The 17,900-nt window shown below is 37.7% G+C and overlaps 2 protein-coding genes across 2 annotated transcripts; both read right to left on the reverse strand.

The window, feature by feature from the left end:
- Positions 1–775: 775 nt before the first annotated feature.
- Positions 776–2,337, reverse strand: LOC102710909 (23.6 kDa heat shock protein, mitochondrial-like). The gene is made up of 2 exons (XM_006662133.2): positions 2,007–2,337; positions 776–1,419 (listed from the first exon to the last, which is right to left on the reverse strand). Exons 1-2 carry the CDS (start codon positions 2,221–2,223, stop codon positions 1,001–1,003), a joined length of 636 nt encoding a protein of 211 aa, XP_006662196.2. The 5' UTR covers positions 2,224–2,337; the 3' UTR covers positions 776–1,000.
- A 5,225-nt stretch (positions 2,338–7,562) lies between these two features.
- Positions 7,563–15,155, reverse strand: LOC102722613 (alcohol dehydrogenase-like 4). The gene is made up of 10 exons (XM_006661581.3): positions 14,989–15,155; positions 14,690–14,826; positions 14,410–14,459; positions 12,717–13,060; positions 11,214–11,296; positions 10,991–11,066; positions 8,670–8,731; positions 8,477–8,572; positions 8,204–8,365; positions 7,563–7,914 (listed from the first exon to the last, which is right to left on the reverse strand). Exons 1-10 carry the CDS (start codon positions 15,062–15,064, stop codon positions 7,798–7,800), a joined length of 1,203 nt encoding a protein of 400 aa, XP_006661644.1. The 5' UTR covers positions 15,065–15,155; the 3' UTR covers positions 7,563–7,797.
- Between the last annotated feature and the right edge of the window lie 2,745 nt (positions 15,156–17,900).

The following is a 17,900-nucleotide window of genomic DNA, read 5'->3' on the forward strand; positions in this document are numbered from 1 at the left end:
AAATCGAGTATCTCTAGCTGAAAGTTGTGTCCAACAAATTAAATTCTCTCTCTATATATTTGATCGGATTGTACAGAGCACCTGATGAAATTCTTGCGTACCAATATTAGTTTCCTCATTGGATTCCTGTGATTCTTCCCCTGTGTCTATCAGACATTAATTTAATTCTAGCATGATTAACAAACAACCACAAGGAAACATGGCATATCCAGGGTTCACGAAACCGCCCCACCACTAGGGCGCCGTAGCAGTAGTAACTGGCAGTTTCGTTTGGATCAAATTTGTCCTACTTCAATTTTTATTTTGACAAATAGGGAAAAATTGAAAACATTCATGGTAATAGCTATCGATTTGTAGAGCCTTCTGGTAATAACAAAGTTTCCAAAAATAAACGTAGGTAACGTTAAATTCTAGCTTAGAACTGAAATGAATATGGGATGATGAATACAAAAAATATGAATATCCAACATTTACCAAAGGCCATGTTAATTTTTTCTATTGAGCGATTAATACGTCAGACATGTACCGTACACATCACAATATTTATTTACAATGTCCCTTTTTTTAGCCATTTTATATTTTTTTCCCTCCCTTTCGTTCTTTTCTATATTAAACAGATAGCGATTTTCAACTGAAAAATTTATGTGGTTTTTTGTAGTCATCAAGTAACAATCGCGCTATCAGTCGGAACATTTTCGTGAACCCTAGGCACATCAGACATGAGAATATGACAAATATGAAGATCACAACAAAGATGATCATTTTATTTATCTGGATGCAGCTAGCAGCTGATCAATGCTTGCATACATAAACATAGTTAAATATCTTATGAAAACAAAATATGTATTATATATATAGATCATGTAGAGCATGCAATTATTGAGATATATGAGAAGGTAGCATCTTAGGCAAGATGATTAATTTGCGGTTGCTCTTATATATCCTTCATGGAATGGCCATAGATTTGATGATAATACGGATGCTCGTAGCTTGGAGCTAGCTACTTGGTGGTGATCTCGACATTGATCCGCCTGCGCGCGCTCTCCTTGACCCTGGCAATGGTGACCTTCAGCTCGCCGGAGCTGAGCTCGGCTGCGACGCCCTCTCTGCTGTACCCCGCCGGCAGGAGGAGCCGCGCGTAGACTCGCCCGCCGTCGCCGGGGGCGGCCGCGGCGGCGGCGGTGCCGGCGTTGACAGCACTGCTGTTCCTCCCGGCGACAGGAGCAGCAGAAGGAGGAGGAGTGGCTGCGGTCTTTGCGGCGGCGGCGTCCTTCTTCTTGATGACGAGCACGTCCTCGTCGATCTCGACGGCGAGGTCCTCCTTGGATAGGCCCGGCACGTCGAACCACAGGGTGACGGCGTCGCTCTTCTCCTCCACCTGCCACCGCTCCCCAACCGCCGGCATCGGGTTCACCAGAGCTTCACGGTTCAAACCACAACAATAGATATAGCAAACAATTCATTAGATCAGTGCTGTGTATATATGTATTAATTACATGCATTCTCCTTTTAAAATTTCCAGTATGTGTTATGTATAAATGTAGTTAATTTTTCCATTAGTTTGTCTAGTTAATTTAGAATATATATTCAAACCAACAAGGTAAATACACCAGTTGTATATTAATTGATCTAGTACTGGTTGAGAAAAAGAAGTATAGATATTATGCATGTAAACATATTTCAGTTACTAATATTAAAATAATTCAGAAAATTCATAATGTCATCAGTTTTTTATAGGCTAGTCATATTTTTTTACTAGAAAGTTGACCGCTAATATATGATGACATGTGTTAATTAAATCCCACTTGAAGCTCTTTAATTATGCAATGTTCCAGTTCCCTTGTTACAGTATTAATTTAACATGTTTCAAGCTGTGAAATAAAATCATTCCACTAATTAAACTTTGGTAAGTGCACAACATATATACATGTGCACATAATTTCATCAAACAGCACATGGAATTCATGGATGCATGCATGGTGCAGTGACACAAAAAAACAACTCACCAACGGCTGAGATATTGAATGGTGGCAAATCTATCTTTGGGTTGTACTCCCCTGATCCCTTGGGGCTCAAATAACACACAGAGAGGCGCTGAGGCTTCCCCCCCGACGGCACCGAAACAGCCGCCGCCGCCTTCTTCGACAGACGACCGCCGGCGGAGCTCGCCGGCACCGCCGCCGGGCGGCCGCTCAGGAAGGTGCACGAGGTGACCGTCGACATGTCGAGCTGCTGGCTTAACTCTTTTGCAGCTTGATTGCTAGCTACCTCAAGATATATATACTCTATATAAGTTCAGGATCAGAAGACTAATTGATGCAAAGAGAGTAATATCGATCAGCTCTTGATCTTGTGGGGTTAGCTGTGATACGCAAGGGGCCTTTTATAGATCATGCATACTGCAGACTACTGCAGAATGGTCACCTTTGCTTGGGCCATGCACCATTTGGAATAATTAAAGAGGGTTTAATTGTGAGTTTCTTTTGTAAAGGAATTGGGAGCAGCTAGCTAGCTGGTGGTGGTGAAGATGATTCCAATGTTGTTGCTGCAAGGTAGAGGAAGGAATAAGGAGATCAGGTGATGAAGTACTACTAGGTACCCCAATTGGTCAGTCTAGCTAGAATCTTGGGGTGGAATAACTCAGGAAAGGATCGAGTTGATCACACACACAGCAGCAGCATGGAAGGACCTGGGTCCATCATACATGAGGACAAGAATTCATGTGCCTTATCACCAATACATTATTGTATACTTGGTTCTTAGTGTGCAGTCCAAGCATTAAGGAAAGAAGAGTACAAGAAAACCTCTCAACTACAATAATACTACATATTTTCAACACTCAGCCTTTTAAACTGCTCCTCGATCTAACAGTGGTTCCGATCCAACATGGCATGTCATCTAGCAATAGGACAACCAATCAACCACATGTTCTGTTCCTCCCTCGAATTTCTTTTCCATGAGTAGGGATGGCAATTGTGCTCACGGGTATGGGTATCCGCGGGTACCTGACCCGACGGGTATGGGTATGGGCGCTAGTTTTTACCCGTGGGCATGTCCGCCTGCAACTCGATAATACAGTGGCTAACAGCCGGGTAATAAATTTTACCCACGGGTAACCCGTACCCGACCCAAAAATTAGATATAGAATATATAATAGACTTTTTGTATTCTTACCCACTTGGCCCATCATTTTTCTTCTCCATTAGTCCGTTGATAGCTCGATGGCTGAACTAGACTCCCTACCCCAGCGCTAAAGCAAGCACTATCGATTGATTAACACCGGCTAATGCGTCAGAAATCACTGGTTCGGGATCATGTGACAAACTTTATACGAACTTGTGACCACGAATATACTTTGGTAATAAATAATTAATCATGGGTGAAGTATTTAATCAGTCAATTTCGCCCAAGTCTCGGACGAAAGATAACCTAATTAAAAACTTAATTTAAAATAAATTAATCAAAGAACTATGTTTATGAAAAAATATCCTAAAGGGAAATATATTACATTTGAAACAACCCAAATCCAGACCATCTATAATGTTGTTTTAAGTATAAGAGTAGTATCATCTCTAACAAAGAGAGAAAGTATTTACAAATGAATATAGCTATTTTAAAAAAAGTCTAAGGGCACCATATTTTCGCGTATGCTTATGTTGATAAGCCAAAATTTAAATTTTCAATATTAAATTTGAAGTAAATTTTGCGGTTTTTTATTGTAGTTTATTTTCATCCTTTGCTTTTATACCGCCAAAAACACGTATATAAAATATTTATTCATAATTATTTTATTTATAAATATATCACTTGTCTTTTTCAAGAAGAAAAAAAAAATCAAACAATGACTCTGTCACTTTAGTGTGTTTGGGCTATCCCAACTGGAAGAGAGCTAACTCTTAGGTGACCTAACCCTGACCTCCCTGGGCTGGCCCATCTAACTCAAACAAACCTAGGCCCAACCGAACCAGAGCGGCCTACCAAACACCCAGATCGTTCGGCCCAATATGCCAGCCCAAGACAGCAATCAGAGGCCCAACAAACTTGTTCCTCTCTCTGCCCTTTTCCTAGGTTGATACGGCCCAGGCCCAGATCGACCAGCGAAGGTCGCGTCGCCGCACCAGCCGGAGCGGAGCCTGCCGTGCCTGCTATTACTGTCGCTCGTCAACGCACCCGGGAGACCGTCTTGCTTTTTCCGTCTTAAGTTAATTTTAGAGGGGTTTTTTTCTGACCGAAATTTATTTTTTATATTGACTTTTAAATCATTATATATATATATATATGAATTTTATTCACTAGTTATCTCTTTTTCGTAAATATGGTGTCCAAGCAATTACCCGTAACCAAAGGCTTTGAGTTCAATCGACCGAGTGATCGGGGACCGGAGACGTACTTTATCAGCCACGAGAAGGCTGAGCTCCATGAACTCGTTCTTTTCTAGGGTGATGTCGGTTTCGCAGTACACAAGGCATGAAGGAGTGTGAGGCCGCGCAAGTTCTCAAGCTTGCCGAGGATTCACAAGGCGTTTTCTCTCAGTTGGTTGTCACATATGGACGTATGGTGACCTAGGAATCCATCTAGGGAGGTCGCCATCATACTTTGTTTCCCTTATAGCACATGACTTTTTAGAAGTGTTAGTTAAATCCATGCTATTATAAATTTGTTCAATACATTTTTTTTAAAAAAAAGACCATATTGCTCCTCTGATGTTCAATACACCCTTTGTAAGTACAAAGGGTAATTTGGTCTATTTTTTTTCTAATGGCATATCTAAATAGTTCAAAAATTATAGTGGCATCCTTACACTTAGTCGAATAGTAATGCATATTTTAAAACTAGCAAATTTATAATGGCATAGATCTAATTAACCCTTTTCTTTTTCTAGTTAACCCTTAAGTTTTTGGGTGAAGAGAGTTTTATGTTGGAGAGTACAGAGAGAAATATGTACTTTGTATGATTTGTTGTATTGAGGCTCAAGATGGTAGGGATATATAGGAGATACATGAGTAAAGATAGGGAAGGACTACAACTATGGAAAGGACTACAACTATGCATGGAAAGTGTCCGATGCAGATCAATCTTATCCTAATACATCCCAACCTACCATATATACTATAATATCCTCCCATAGTCTAAGCCTGAGCAATACGAGCACTTGGACGGGAGAAATAACCGACATGAAGACTTGTCGACGATTGGTGTCGGCAATGAACTTATAGCGTGGCTACCGAGCTCGGAATTTGATGGTTAATGATGAAGAAGGAGACGATTTGCCCAGGTTCGGGCTCTCGACGTGACGAAATAATACCTTAATACTGCTTGGCGATCGTATTACGTACATGAATCACTATTGCCCTCAAGGGGGTGCCCTGTACCCCTTATATAGTGGGGGAGGGGCTACGGATATGACAGAGTCCTAATGTAGTAAGACTAAGATATATCCCAATTCAGTTACGGCTCGAGTTTGAAGTACACGGCATGTAATCCGGTACGTACCAGACTCATGACCGCCACCTTACAGATTCTCCTTCCTATTTGGTACACCATTGACCGTACGTATTTGTGTAGTCTCTGGAAACCCCCGGTATAGGTATCCCATAAGACTCAATAATGATGGTAGGCCTTTATACCAAAGTCGATGAAGCCCAAGCGAAGGGCGCAATCGAGCCGCGGCGGAAGTAACCATGCGGTGAGTAGTCATGGTTGATGTATCCAAAGAAAAGATGCTAGTGATGAGGAGGAGTAGCCAGCAGTAGAGTAGCCGCGAGTGCGTGGGATGGTGCTCGAACCAAGGTACACAGAGACGTGTCAAAGACGAAGATGGTGATGCAGTCACGACAGTTGTTGAGGAAACATGATGCCGAAAAACCAACATTGTCAAACCGTGGAGACGAAACATCACGCTGGGTTTGCCAAGCCTAGAGACAATTCAAGAACGACACGCACATCGTTGTTTCCAATACCACGTGGGCAAGGTAGGGGACCACCGTGAATCATACACCAGTTTCGAAGGAGAGTAGCAAACAAGACATCCGAGACGATCACAGTGCGAGAATGACGAAATGGGAAAATTGCTGAAGCAACATGTAGTTGCCTGAGAAGAGCGAAGTGTAGTCAAGAAAGATACAACAGTGGCACTAGTGATAAGACAGGTAATATGAAGACGAAGCCGTGAGACCAACTGCCTATAATAGGGACGTTGGAAGTCTAACTTATGACTGTTGAGCCACTAACCTAGTGTGGGAACTGTGGCAACCTACAGACATGGGGTGATCGGGTGATGCTCCAAGTATGCGAAGAAGACCTTCACCGCTGATGAAGACCAATGTGGATAACCAGGGTGTCGATGAACTAAGAGAGATGAAAACAATTCACCTAAAAAAACAGAGATGAACATAACCAATCTTCTTGTTATCATGCTAACTATACTATTCTACTGCTAGTATTACGTCCTTACAAATAACAACTTTAAAAGAGAAGAAAATTTATATGAAATATACCCTTATTAAATGGGACATGTTTAGAGGGAAATGTGGTTGGTGGTAAAATAGGAATAAATTTTAAAGAAAGTGATAACAAGAAACAGTTAGTGGTACTTATCTTAGGACAAATTCTAAATCTGAAGTGGGCACTGGTTTTGAGACGGCAGAAGTACTACTTTCTTCCATGGTCTCTTTCTTGCAAAGTTAAAATTGGAACAGTCACATCTCAATATTATCGTTTCTGTTTATATTTATAAGCTAAAATTTGTATTTCTAACTTTAAATTTAAATTTAAAGTAGATTTTAGAGTTTTTCTATAGTAGCTTATTTTATCCTTAGTTTTTTTAGATCACAAAGAACGTGTACATAAAATTTTTATTCACAAAATATTTTTGATTTGTAAATATGTTATTTGTTTTTTTCCATGAATAAACCAAATAATCACACCTTCTTGTTTAAAACCCTTTTAAGAATGAGATGCAAACAATCATCAAAAATCCCTTTCACAGGATTTTTTTAATATTTTTAGAGAATGGTATTTTTACCCGCCTCTATATCCGCTCGGATATATGCAGCCGTTTTTTATTTCAGGAACTTTAGAAACTTAGCCCAAATAGAGGACTTAGCCTCTCAAATACCTAATCTGAAATTCATGCTCCTACGAAGATTTGAACTCAGTACCTTAGGTGCTACTTAGGTCACTGCAACCACTGCGATACATGCCCTTTCACCCCTTTGATAGGATATGTGCCTCCGACCATGAATTCGATTATGTGTTTTGATGTAAAAGTAGGAGAAAAAACACCATTTTAAAAAGGCATGCCGTTATATGAGACTAATTTGATGAAAATATGAATGAAATTTTACTAATAGGATATAGGCGTGATATTTTGTATAATTAATCTTTTTTATTGGACCGTTAGTGCTTTGTGGTGGGCAAATATCGACTAAAAGGTTGTTATAAGTAACGAAAGTGTATGCCATATGATACAGAGGCTATGATTTTTATTCCATTATCTTATAATCAAAGGAATGTTTTGTTTTAATTTGATAGTGCAAGGTAATAATTAATTATATAAAGTAGAAACAAGTGTTAAACTCGGCTACAAATATTTTTTTTTTGCGATTATAAAAAGACGCACACTCTCATATACACACCCTTTACAAATATTAATGCTATATAGCAATGAATAATTATCTTTTTGAAACAAAGTTCAACTGATTTTATTTACAAGAGCGTTATACATCCAAAAACTGCCAAAACATTTATGCTTGATTTATTTTTGTACTCGGATTTACAACTAATCCACATGTGTCATCAGACATGGAGTAAACATCTGAGTGATTTCCCCTCCTCCAGCAACTGGAAAGCTTTGTTGATGTCGGCGAAGGGCATCTCGTGGGTTATAAACCCATCAAAATTTATGTTAATCTCCTGTTACAACAACAAATCATCGTCCAGTCAACACATTTTGCATCAACATGTCTCAATGAAATTGGCAAAACCTTTCCTATGGAGAGCAAAGGGGAAAAACAGTAGAAAATAATTTCATAAACTGTTAGAAAAATAAAGGCGATCGAAGACACAACGGAGACATGAAATATAATGTGAAAATCCTTACGAAAAAACAAGAAGTTTTTTCACGTTAAATCATGTCTATTAATATATTATCTCTAACATAAACCATAACTAAAAACATGGCATGCTTTTTTAGTATACTTACACCCTGCATGCACTTGTCCACGATTTCAGGAAGCTGGGATTTGCCCTTGAAATCGCCAAAAACACAGCCAGTGATCCGACGGCCATCGAAGAGCTCCATCGGGTGCAGCGGCAGCATCCTGGGCGTCGCATGGATCCCAAGAACCACGGTCAGGCCCCAACCCTGCATTCCATTTCATTCCGAAAACACTTTCTAATTTTTAAGAAAACGACGAATAATTTTTCATAATTATTTAGATGGTTTCCTGAAGAACTGGATATAACAATTAGTTACATCATGCGTGGAAACGAAGGCCTCCCGTAGAACATCGGCGATGCCGGTGCACTCGAAGCTGTAATCGACACCGCCATCTGTCATCTCCATGATAACCTGAATATGAAATATCATGACAATGTTAATTCAGAAAGAAAAATGTTTTCTGCAGTTCAGGATGTTCATCATGTGAGCTGCCAAATAAGCTATATACCTCATGGACAGGCTTGCCACATGCCTTGGAGTTGATAAAGTCAGTGATGCCCATCTCCTTGCCTGCACAAACATTATTTCAGGCCCATGCTTACATGTAAGCTAAGAAATTCACCAATTGTTTTGAATACAAAATGGGACTTCCAACTCCTGTTGTTGCAATTCTGCATCTAGTGCCAACTTTTCAAAACAGAGACTGCAATTATGTTGACAAATTCTAGTATAATGAAGACTTCTGAAGACCCACTAGAAGCAGAGAATTCTCAGCCACAGCAACTTTCTCTGTCCTTTTGGTTGATACAGAAATGAAATGGAATTTTGTCAAACAAAGATACATAATGCATCGATTGGACACTCCTTGACCCAAAAGCCATAGGAAAAGAACACGCCAACTTGAACACAAATGGATGGGACATGATATGATATGACATTATCTTACTTTCAACTAGCTAATGGAAATTCTTGCATGAACTGACATTTTGGAGTTATGCGCTTATTGCTTAATTGCTTTAGTACTAGTGACAGTGAACATAGGAAAGCATACACGCCTAGAGTAATTTTCTACTCGTGGTGTTTTCGTTGAAAGATCGATTCTTTGGCATCTTCTGCAGCGTGCAAAACTTCAGTCTTTGTACAATATTTTCTCATTCACTGTATAAATCCGTCCTATGTTTATGAGTCATTGACCTAGAAAATAAGAGGCGTCTACAATGATATTTCAGGAATGATTATCTGATTTAAGAAGAAAATGATCTCTGTTCATTTTCCACAAAATTTCAGCCATTTGTAGTTGCTAAGGTTTACGTGCATTTGTACGATTTTTTATTATTTTTTAGGCGTGACCAAAATAACTTCTACGAGGGTCTAGTTTTAAAATTAAAAAAAACTTAAAGAAAAGATTTTTTAAGACATGGCCAAAAGGTTTGAATATGAAATTAAGTGATGGAGGTGAACTATTTGGTTGTCTGGGAGAGCTTAAGATTGACAAGTAGCTGATGAGAAGCTAGCTTCTCAGAATCTGGAAAAGCGGGTTTTCCAGCTTCTGGCTTCTAGTTCATTTTCTAGATTTTACAACTCGAAATTCTCAGAAGCCAAGTGTCGTTTGGAAAAGTTTCTGATTTCTGGAGATTCGATGAGAAGTTCCGGCTATCAAAAGCTCCCCAAACAATTAAGCTCTAAGCATTGTTGTTCAATAACTTTCTGCCAGTCTCATTACTAATATACACTTAGAATTAGAACTTTCTCTTATAAATGTGTTTTGACACAACTACAAAGTTACCCCAATCATCCCATTCCATTATCTAGATCCACCACTCCCAATCTGTTGTGTGGCATGAAAGAGAGGGTTGATCATCAGCCCATAAAGGTTGGTCTGGTACATTGCACAAGAACTTGAGGTCATTCTCAAGCCATAGGCTGCTCATACAGGGCTTTGTTGCCCGGTCAAAATGGAAAATAGCAATCAATCTTCTCCCTCTCCAAGTGAACCTACACGTCTGATCACGACATTTTTGTACTTTTATGGATAGCTCAGTTGCATGTCTACTCTTTTTTGACTGAACCAGTTGCATGTATTCTTGGTATAAGAACAGGTCGCGTATGATCTGTCTAACACTCTCATGTTCTTTTTTTTTTTTGATGTGGTGTGTTGTGTGAGTTTGTGTCAGTTCACTCGGATTAATCGAGCACTAACTCGAAATTGACTAGCAAAATGGTCACTACGGTGTTGGATAACAAATGTACCTTTGAACAATTAGCAACTCATATTGCACATTGAGATCTTTCATTTAGTTAGTTATCAGGTGGAAAGTTCAGAGTTTTGTTCTGGAGACATCACTTGGAAAATGATGACATTATAGTCTTCAATTGTTAATTTTACTACTGCATTTATAATTTTTTGATTACGTAAAATTTACTTGTAAATCGACTGGATCAAAGACTGGCAAATTGGAATAATAATATCCCAGTCACATCATATTCTAATGGGACCAAAGTGTCAATTTCACGCTGACACGAAGCCACGTTTATGCGCTTCTGTTTATACTTATAAGCCAAAATTTAAATTTTTAACCTTTAATTTAGGGTTGACTTTGAAATTTTCACATCGAAGTTTATTTTCTAGCTTTCGTATTTAGATTGTTAAGAATATGTATGCAAAAGAATTTCACAAATTATTTTTCTTTCGTATGAAAAAGTCAAACAATCACCCCTGAATTGAGTGATATTTTTTCATGGGTACGTGAAAAAGACGCAAACCTGACGACTAATAAATAAATAAGTAATAGAAGGGAAGTAGTGAAAATGCATGGCTAAAATACGCACCTTTAGAGAATTTTTCAGGGTTTATGTCAACTCCGATGATTCGTGATGCTCCTCTTAATCTGGCACCTTCAGCAACCTAAAAACAATTTAAAATAATCATCTTTTATAGTTTTGCCATCTGCATCCTACATGTTATAATGAAATGTTGATCATGCAAACGCTAGAAATATTTATATATAGACCATGTGTGAATAATTAGTATTTGAGTAATTAATTTACTTACCGCAAGACCAATGGCACCAAGCCCGAATATTGCCACGGTGGATCCCTTGGACACATTTGCAGTGTTCCATGCAGCTCCCACTCCTGATTAACGGCAAAGCCAACATTATAATTACACAAGTGCTTAATTTTTTTAATTCATTGTCTAGTAAAATAATTATTGTTAATTAAATTCCTTCAAAAACATTTAACTCTGAAACTTTCCTCCAAATATATGAAATTAACTTCTAATATGCAGTATCAATCATGCTTTAATTGAGGCATTAATGGACCCTACAATGACCCAAGAAAAATGTCCCAGCACTATCATATATGCTTGATTGAATTGGTTCAGTTTGGGAGTTGGCCACAGAAACGAATCGACTGGCATCCATATTCAAGGTACTGTGCCATGCTGGGCTGCAAACCCTTCAAATCAAATCAAACCGAACCAAATCAAATCAAATCATGCTAGGGAAACATAGATATCCAGTCGACACTTTACATGTCCATGTGTGTCGAGTTGCTTTCTAGTTTGTTCATGGGTCATGTTAATCCGGCTAGCTTAATTTCCTTGTATTGACAGACAGCATCTCAACAAATTTTCTGTACCAGAACATGGTGCCCCATCTGCTTAATTTGCCTTTGGCTTATGAATTATTCCCTCCATTTCATAATATAAGATGTTTGACTTTTTTGTTTACAATGTTTGACCATTTATCTTATTCAAAAAATTATGAAAATATCATTTACTTTGCTTGTGACTTACTTTGTTATCAAAAGAACTTTAAGCACGAGTTATCATTTTTTATATTTGTACTAAATTTTTAAATAAGTCGAATGGTCAAACATTATAACCATAAAACTCAAACAATTTACATTGTGAAACAGAGGCCAATAGCTTATAATTCCAAGTTGCCTTGTTAACTAGTATAGTTTATAATTAAAAGCAGTGTTTTTAGGCTTTAAGTTAGATGATATATAGTTGTAACTCCGATCCTATCATAAGAAAAACTACTTGAATTTAACTTTTGGCACACTAATGCAAGGGTGACTCGTATCTTCAAAAATATCCAAGTACAAAAGCAAAATGCCTAACTATTTCGGACATATTATAAACATTTTCTTCATAATTATTACTCCCTCCATCACCAAAAAAAGAAAACTGAACCTAGGAGGGATGTGGAAGTTTAACAATTTAATCCTGAACCATGAGAGTATTAGGTCGTAACTCCATCGATTAGAAAAATCTTGGTGTCCACAAATATAGGTGTGTGGGTATATATTTTTAGATGGTGCAAAAGACCAAAGTTATACTACCTTTCTTCAAAACAACTAAATGCTAAATAAATATTCTCTCTATTGTATATTATAAGACTTTCTGATTTTATCTAAATTTATTTGTATGATGTGTTAATAAATTTAGACATATACAAAATATACACATCGGTACATATATAAATTAATCTAGACAAATACATAAAGTCATATAATATGGAACAGAAGGTCTATGACTTATGCTTACCTGTGGACACCCCACAGCTGAGGAGACTCATCTTCTCCAATGGAGCCTTGGGGTTGATCTTGACGGCGCAGGCAGCGTCGAGCACGGTGTACTCGGCAAAAGTGGAGGTGTTGAGGAAGTGGTAAACCGGGCGGCGCTCGCCGGAGGAGCGGTCGACGATGGCGAACCGGGTGCCGCCGTCGGAGACCATGGTGCTCTTGAACGGGTCGACGCGGTAGGTCTTGCAGAGGTTGGTCTTGCTGCTCTCGCAGTACGCGCACGCGCCGCACTCGCCGGAGAAGATGGGGACGACGTGATCGCCCGGAGCTAGGTCCTTCACTCCCTCCCCCACGCTCTCTACCACCCTGTGTTTTAGTTGTTACATGTTGCTATCAGGTATTGTGTCCAAAAGATAATCACGCTCTCGTCTTTTCGCTTCTGCTTATACTTATAAGCTAAAGTTTAAATTTTCAATCGTAAGTTTAGAGTTAATTTTAGAGTTTTTTTCATCACGGATTATATTTTAGTCTTTGATTTTAGACCACACATGTATATAAAGGTTTACTCATAAATTATTTTTCGTTTATAAATATGTCGTCAAACAATAACCCTAAATGTCATTAATACAAATAAAAATGTTCTTTCATTCGAACAAGTTTTTGCTATGATATGATTCATTTTCAGTTTTGTAAAAATATTCTAATTATCATTTCATTAAAAATGAAATAGAAGGTGATGTTGATCCTAAGCTGTTGTCTCTCAACTAGAACCACCATAGAAAATCATCGTTAAGTGAGCACATTTCTGGTAAATAAAATGAGGTAAAGGTTTTAGTTTTCCCAAAATCATCACATATATAGCTAAGATTATATGCCAAAGTGATCAGGTTTTGGTTATATATATAAAAATGAAATGGAACAATGAATATATGTGAGGCTGGTACAATGAATAATCAAGCATATTGGCATCGTTGAATCCCATGTGAGCTAAGCTGGATCGTTGGAGCTATGCTTTTTGGGAGGCGTTGCAGAGAGGTCGTCGTCTCCATCTGCCAACTAACAATAATTAATTGTATTTGTATTTATTTACAACTTCTTATTTGTATCATATGATCGATCGAATCGCCATGCATCGATCATACCTTTACACCAGACAAAAATATATTTGTTGTTGGGATGCATCTTTTATTTAAGATGAAAAGCATGTCATTTTCTGTGTCAGACAACTCTGATAAATTCCACTTAGTTATTATCATGAATCTCTATAGTGGATAAGATAAGATGGATGGTCGAACGCTAGAACAGAAAGAAAAAATGAATTTTTTTTACAAAGGGAGTATGTACGTGGAGGATGCTGACTTTTCTTTTTGTAAATTTTATATAAAGCTCACGGTCATTTCACCGTCAGATTCAAGCAAAGTCAAAAATGCAACGGCACTTTACACGAAAGAAAAAATGAATATAAACATCAATTTTGGACTAGCCCTATATTAATTCTCAAGCAGAAGCTAAAAATTCCTTATCTCAGCCACTTTTTTTCTTTCAGCCAATTTAATAACTTTTTTTCATTTGGTGGTTCAAACGAATATGTAAAACAACAAGCTAGTGAATTGGCAAGAAGATAGAAAATTAAAGATCTTTTTAAATAAAAAAAAGAGGATAAAAGAGGGTGAAATTAAAGATAAAAAGGTAGTAAGTAGCTAGCTAGTACTAACCCGGCAGCCTCATGACCCAAGATGCGAGGAAACTTTCGCTGCAGCTCGTTCTACATATCGTCGCCATCATCATCACGCCAACCAAAAACAGCACCATCACATGAACACAGACAGATTCAAGAACAAGGCAAGAATCAATCAATAATACAGGGCAGAAAATAATGCACTTGTACGTGTACATATAAATATAAATATAAATATAAGTACATGTATATGTGTGTGTGAGAGAGTAAGAAATTAATATTATTTTGTATTGAAATATATTCATGTATGTATGTACCTCTCCCTTCCAGGAGCTGAGGTCAGTGTGGCAGATGGAGGTGAAGAGCACCTTGACCCGCACCTCCATCGCCGCCGGCGGCGCCACCTCCACCTCCTCCATCACCAGCGGCTCGCCGGGGCCGTGCGCCACCGCCGCTGCATGCACGCACCCAACACACGTACGTAACCATCAGCACGGCCGTCGTCGATCATCCTCACACACCGGCCAGCAAAAAAGCTAACTTTGCTCGCCGGCCGGCCGTCGACGATGGCCGGAGAGAGAGAGAGCGAGAGCGAGAGCGAGCTACGCCGACGTACCTTTGCATGTGATGGGCTTCCCCTGGGTGGTGGCGGCGGCGCCATTGGTGTGCAGGCCGTCGCCGTTGGCATCCATGGCGTGCAAGATTTTGACTTTGCGATCAGAAATTGGGTTGATTTCTTGGTTGGGTTGAGTGGCTTATAGCTAGGGAGGAAGACAAGCAAGACAAGTTGAGGAGAGGGGGTTTATATAGCGATCATGGCCATAGCTGGCTATATAGCCTAGAGACCACAAAGGCGATTAAATATTTATTTTTTCTTACTATAGGGGTAGATTGTTTGGCTGTTTTAGGGAAAAAACCAAACAATATATTTACAAACAAAAAATAATTTATTAATACAAATTTTATGTACGATGCTAAAAAATAAACTTCGGTAGAAAAAACTCCAGAACTTTAAATTTAAGATTAAAAATTTAAATTTTAGCTTATATAGATAGGCATAAGTGAAATGATAGGAGTGCATCAGTTGAATTTTGCTTTGTTTTTTTAAAAGGTGCATCAATCCACTAGCCACTGCTTTGGATTCTTATCTTTTCACTTATGTTTATGCTTATAAGTCAGTGTTTGCATTTTCAACCTTAGACTTAGAGTTGATTTTTGGATTAAATAACTATATAGCTTATAGGAAGGAGACCACAGAGGAGATTGAAGAATTATTTTTCTTAGAAGCTATCAGTTGAAATTTTGTTCTGTTTTTTTTTAAAAAAAGTTGCATGACTCCACCCAGCCACCGCTTCAGATCCTAGTGTAGACAATTATGCATAGCTGGGTGCACGTTTGGTAAACTAATTTTTTGGACTGAAAACATAGTTTACCCCACCAACATAATATGAGTGTTAGCGTAAGCCATTCCATTTTCAAATAAAATTTATTCATACTATTCATAATACAAAGCCGCGAATATATGAATGCTTAATTCAACCCACGCAAATAAAAACATCTATTTACTTATGTGGACCACATTTTTTCTTATCCAAGTTGTGGAACGGAAAGTCCCATACATAGTATTCGGTGGCCGACATAACAGTGTTGGGATGACAACAGATTTATTTACCAGTGGTATCTTTTTAAAAGGTATAGATTATGGATATATCTGTAATGCAATATTTGTATAGATAGACACGTACACTCACCATCACTGACTTTTTAAAGAAAAAGGGATAATTTAGGCCAAGACCTCTAACATTAGGTGTAAAGAAGGCACATGATGACATGAACACCTGGGCGTCGAAGCTCAGAGTGGAGGGTGCTATGTACTATATATACTAACAAAGTTGTAATTTCACCGGTTAATTAGATGCTTCGATCAGTACGACGTAAACTGTAGTTTACTTCAAATAAGATCGTATTAAAGAGACAGAAAAATTCTTTTACTTTTAAATTTTAGTGGTAGTTTTAACAAGAAACTAAAAGGTATTTATTGTCAGTCCACTTATGAATAGCAACTAAGCATGTCAAGAAGCACTGCCATTAATTGATCAGTTTGCTTTATGTGGTAGGTGGCAAATAAACACGGCAATAAATCATGGATTATTGAACTCTACATTAAAAAAGTAGAGTGGTGTTTTGAGACGGTTCAATAATACTAGAAATAAAAATTTTAGAGCCGGCAAATTTTAGTACTCTCTTGCTTTTTAATTGACGTCATTAACTTTTGAATTGATCTTTTATCTTATTAAAAAATTATATAATTATTAATTATTTTGTTATGAGTTGATTTACTTACGAAAGTAACTTTAAGTATGATTCATAATTTTGTATATTTGAATATTTTTAAAAAACAAAGGACCAAATATAGATAAAATATCAAATATGTCAATTAAAAAATCGAAGGGAATATCTCTTAATATCGATTTGCGTTAGAAAATATATATGCTACTCTGCGATAAACTTTATGGACCGTAAAATCACTGGAAACATATATATATATAGGTGCAAACAGTTGACAGTCACTGGACACCTAGCTAGATGTGTTTTGGACGTTTTGGTGTCCATACCGTTGGACGATGTTCTACAGGACGACAAATATATATATTTTTCACGGTACAGTTGCATGGGCGGCTTAACCAGATAATTTTTTTATTGGTTGCACGCGATCTTGAGGGGACAGATCAGTTTGTACTCCTCAAAGATTAATTTAACCAAAGATCACTTGCATTAATTAAACATTAAGAAAGAAAATGTGTGTATCAAACAGTCCAATTGGGTGACAAATCACACCCTGTTTGACCGCTAATTAACCACTCTTCCGCATGCACACATTTAATTACACTAGGTTTATAGCAATGAACCTTTCGTTACTGATGATGATTCATGGTTTAAGGACCATTTAGTACTTGTTTTTACTGTAGTGAATCTGTTAGTAGTTAGACTTTTTTGGGTAAAAGTTAATAGTTTGGAGGAAGACAAAAGGTAGTGATATGCATATGCTGGTTTGACTTTTCTTTTTATTTTCTAACTTCTCCGTCCCCATCCTAAAATATATGTACTTTTTAATGTTTTTAAATAATTTTATCCTAAAATATAGGTAGTATTCTACTTAGTTACTTATCTTAATGTCTTCTATTTAATTTCTGTGTCTACTAAATAGTCACATATATTTAGTTTCATCGTCTCAAACAACCACAATCATCGTTTATTTAATAATATAACCTATTATAAATTTATGTTTAAAATTTAAAGATGGCTGATTGAAATACCATGCGACCATATTACTACCACGCAGGTGTCTGTAGGACCAAAATGACCTGGGGTAGATTGAGGATAGAGTAATTTCTACAGCTTGAGAACTTGTGATCATGTCATTTTGCTTGGTATCGAAGTTGAGCGGTGATAAATTGGATTAAGACAAGTGAAAAAGTCAATCGGTCCGGACCATTCAATATGAATTAAAGGGATCAATTACAATTT

This window comes from Oryza brachyantha, chromosome 10, assembly GCF_000231095.2.
Source record: "Oryza brachyantha chromosome 10, ObraRS2, whole genome shotgun sequence".
In the NCBI taxonomy this organism is placed as follows: domain Eukaryota; kingdom Viridiplantae; phylum Streptophyta; class Magnoliopsida; order Poales; family Poaceae; genus Oryza; species Oryza brachyantha.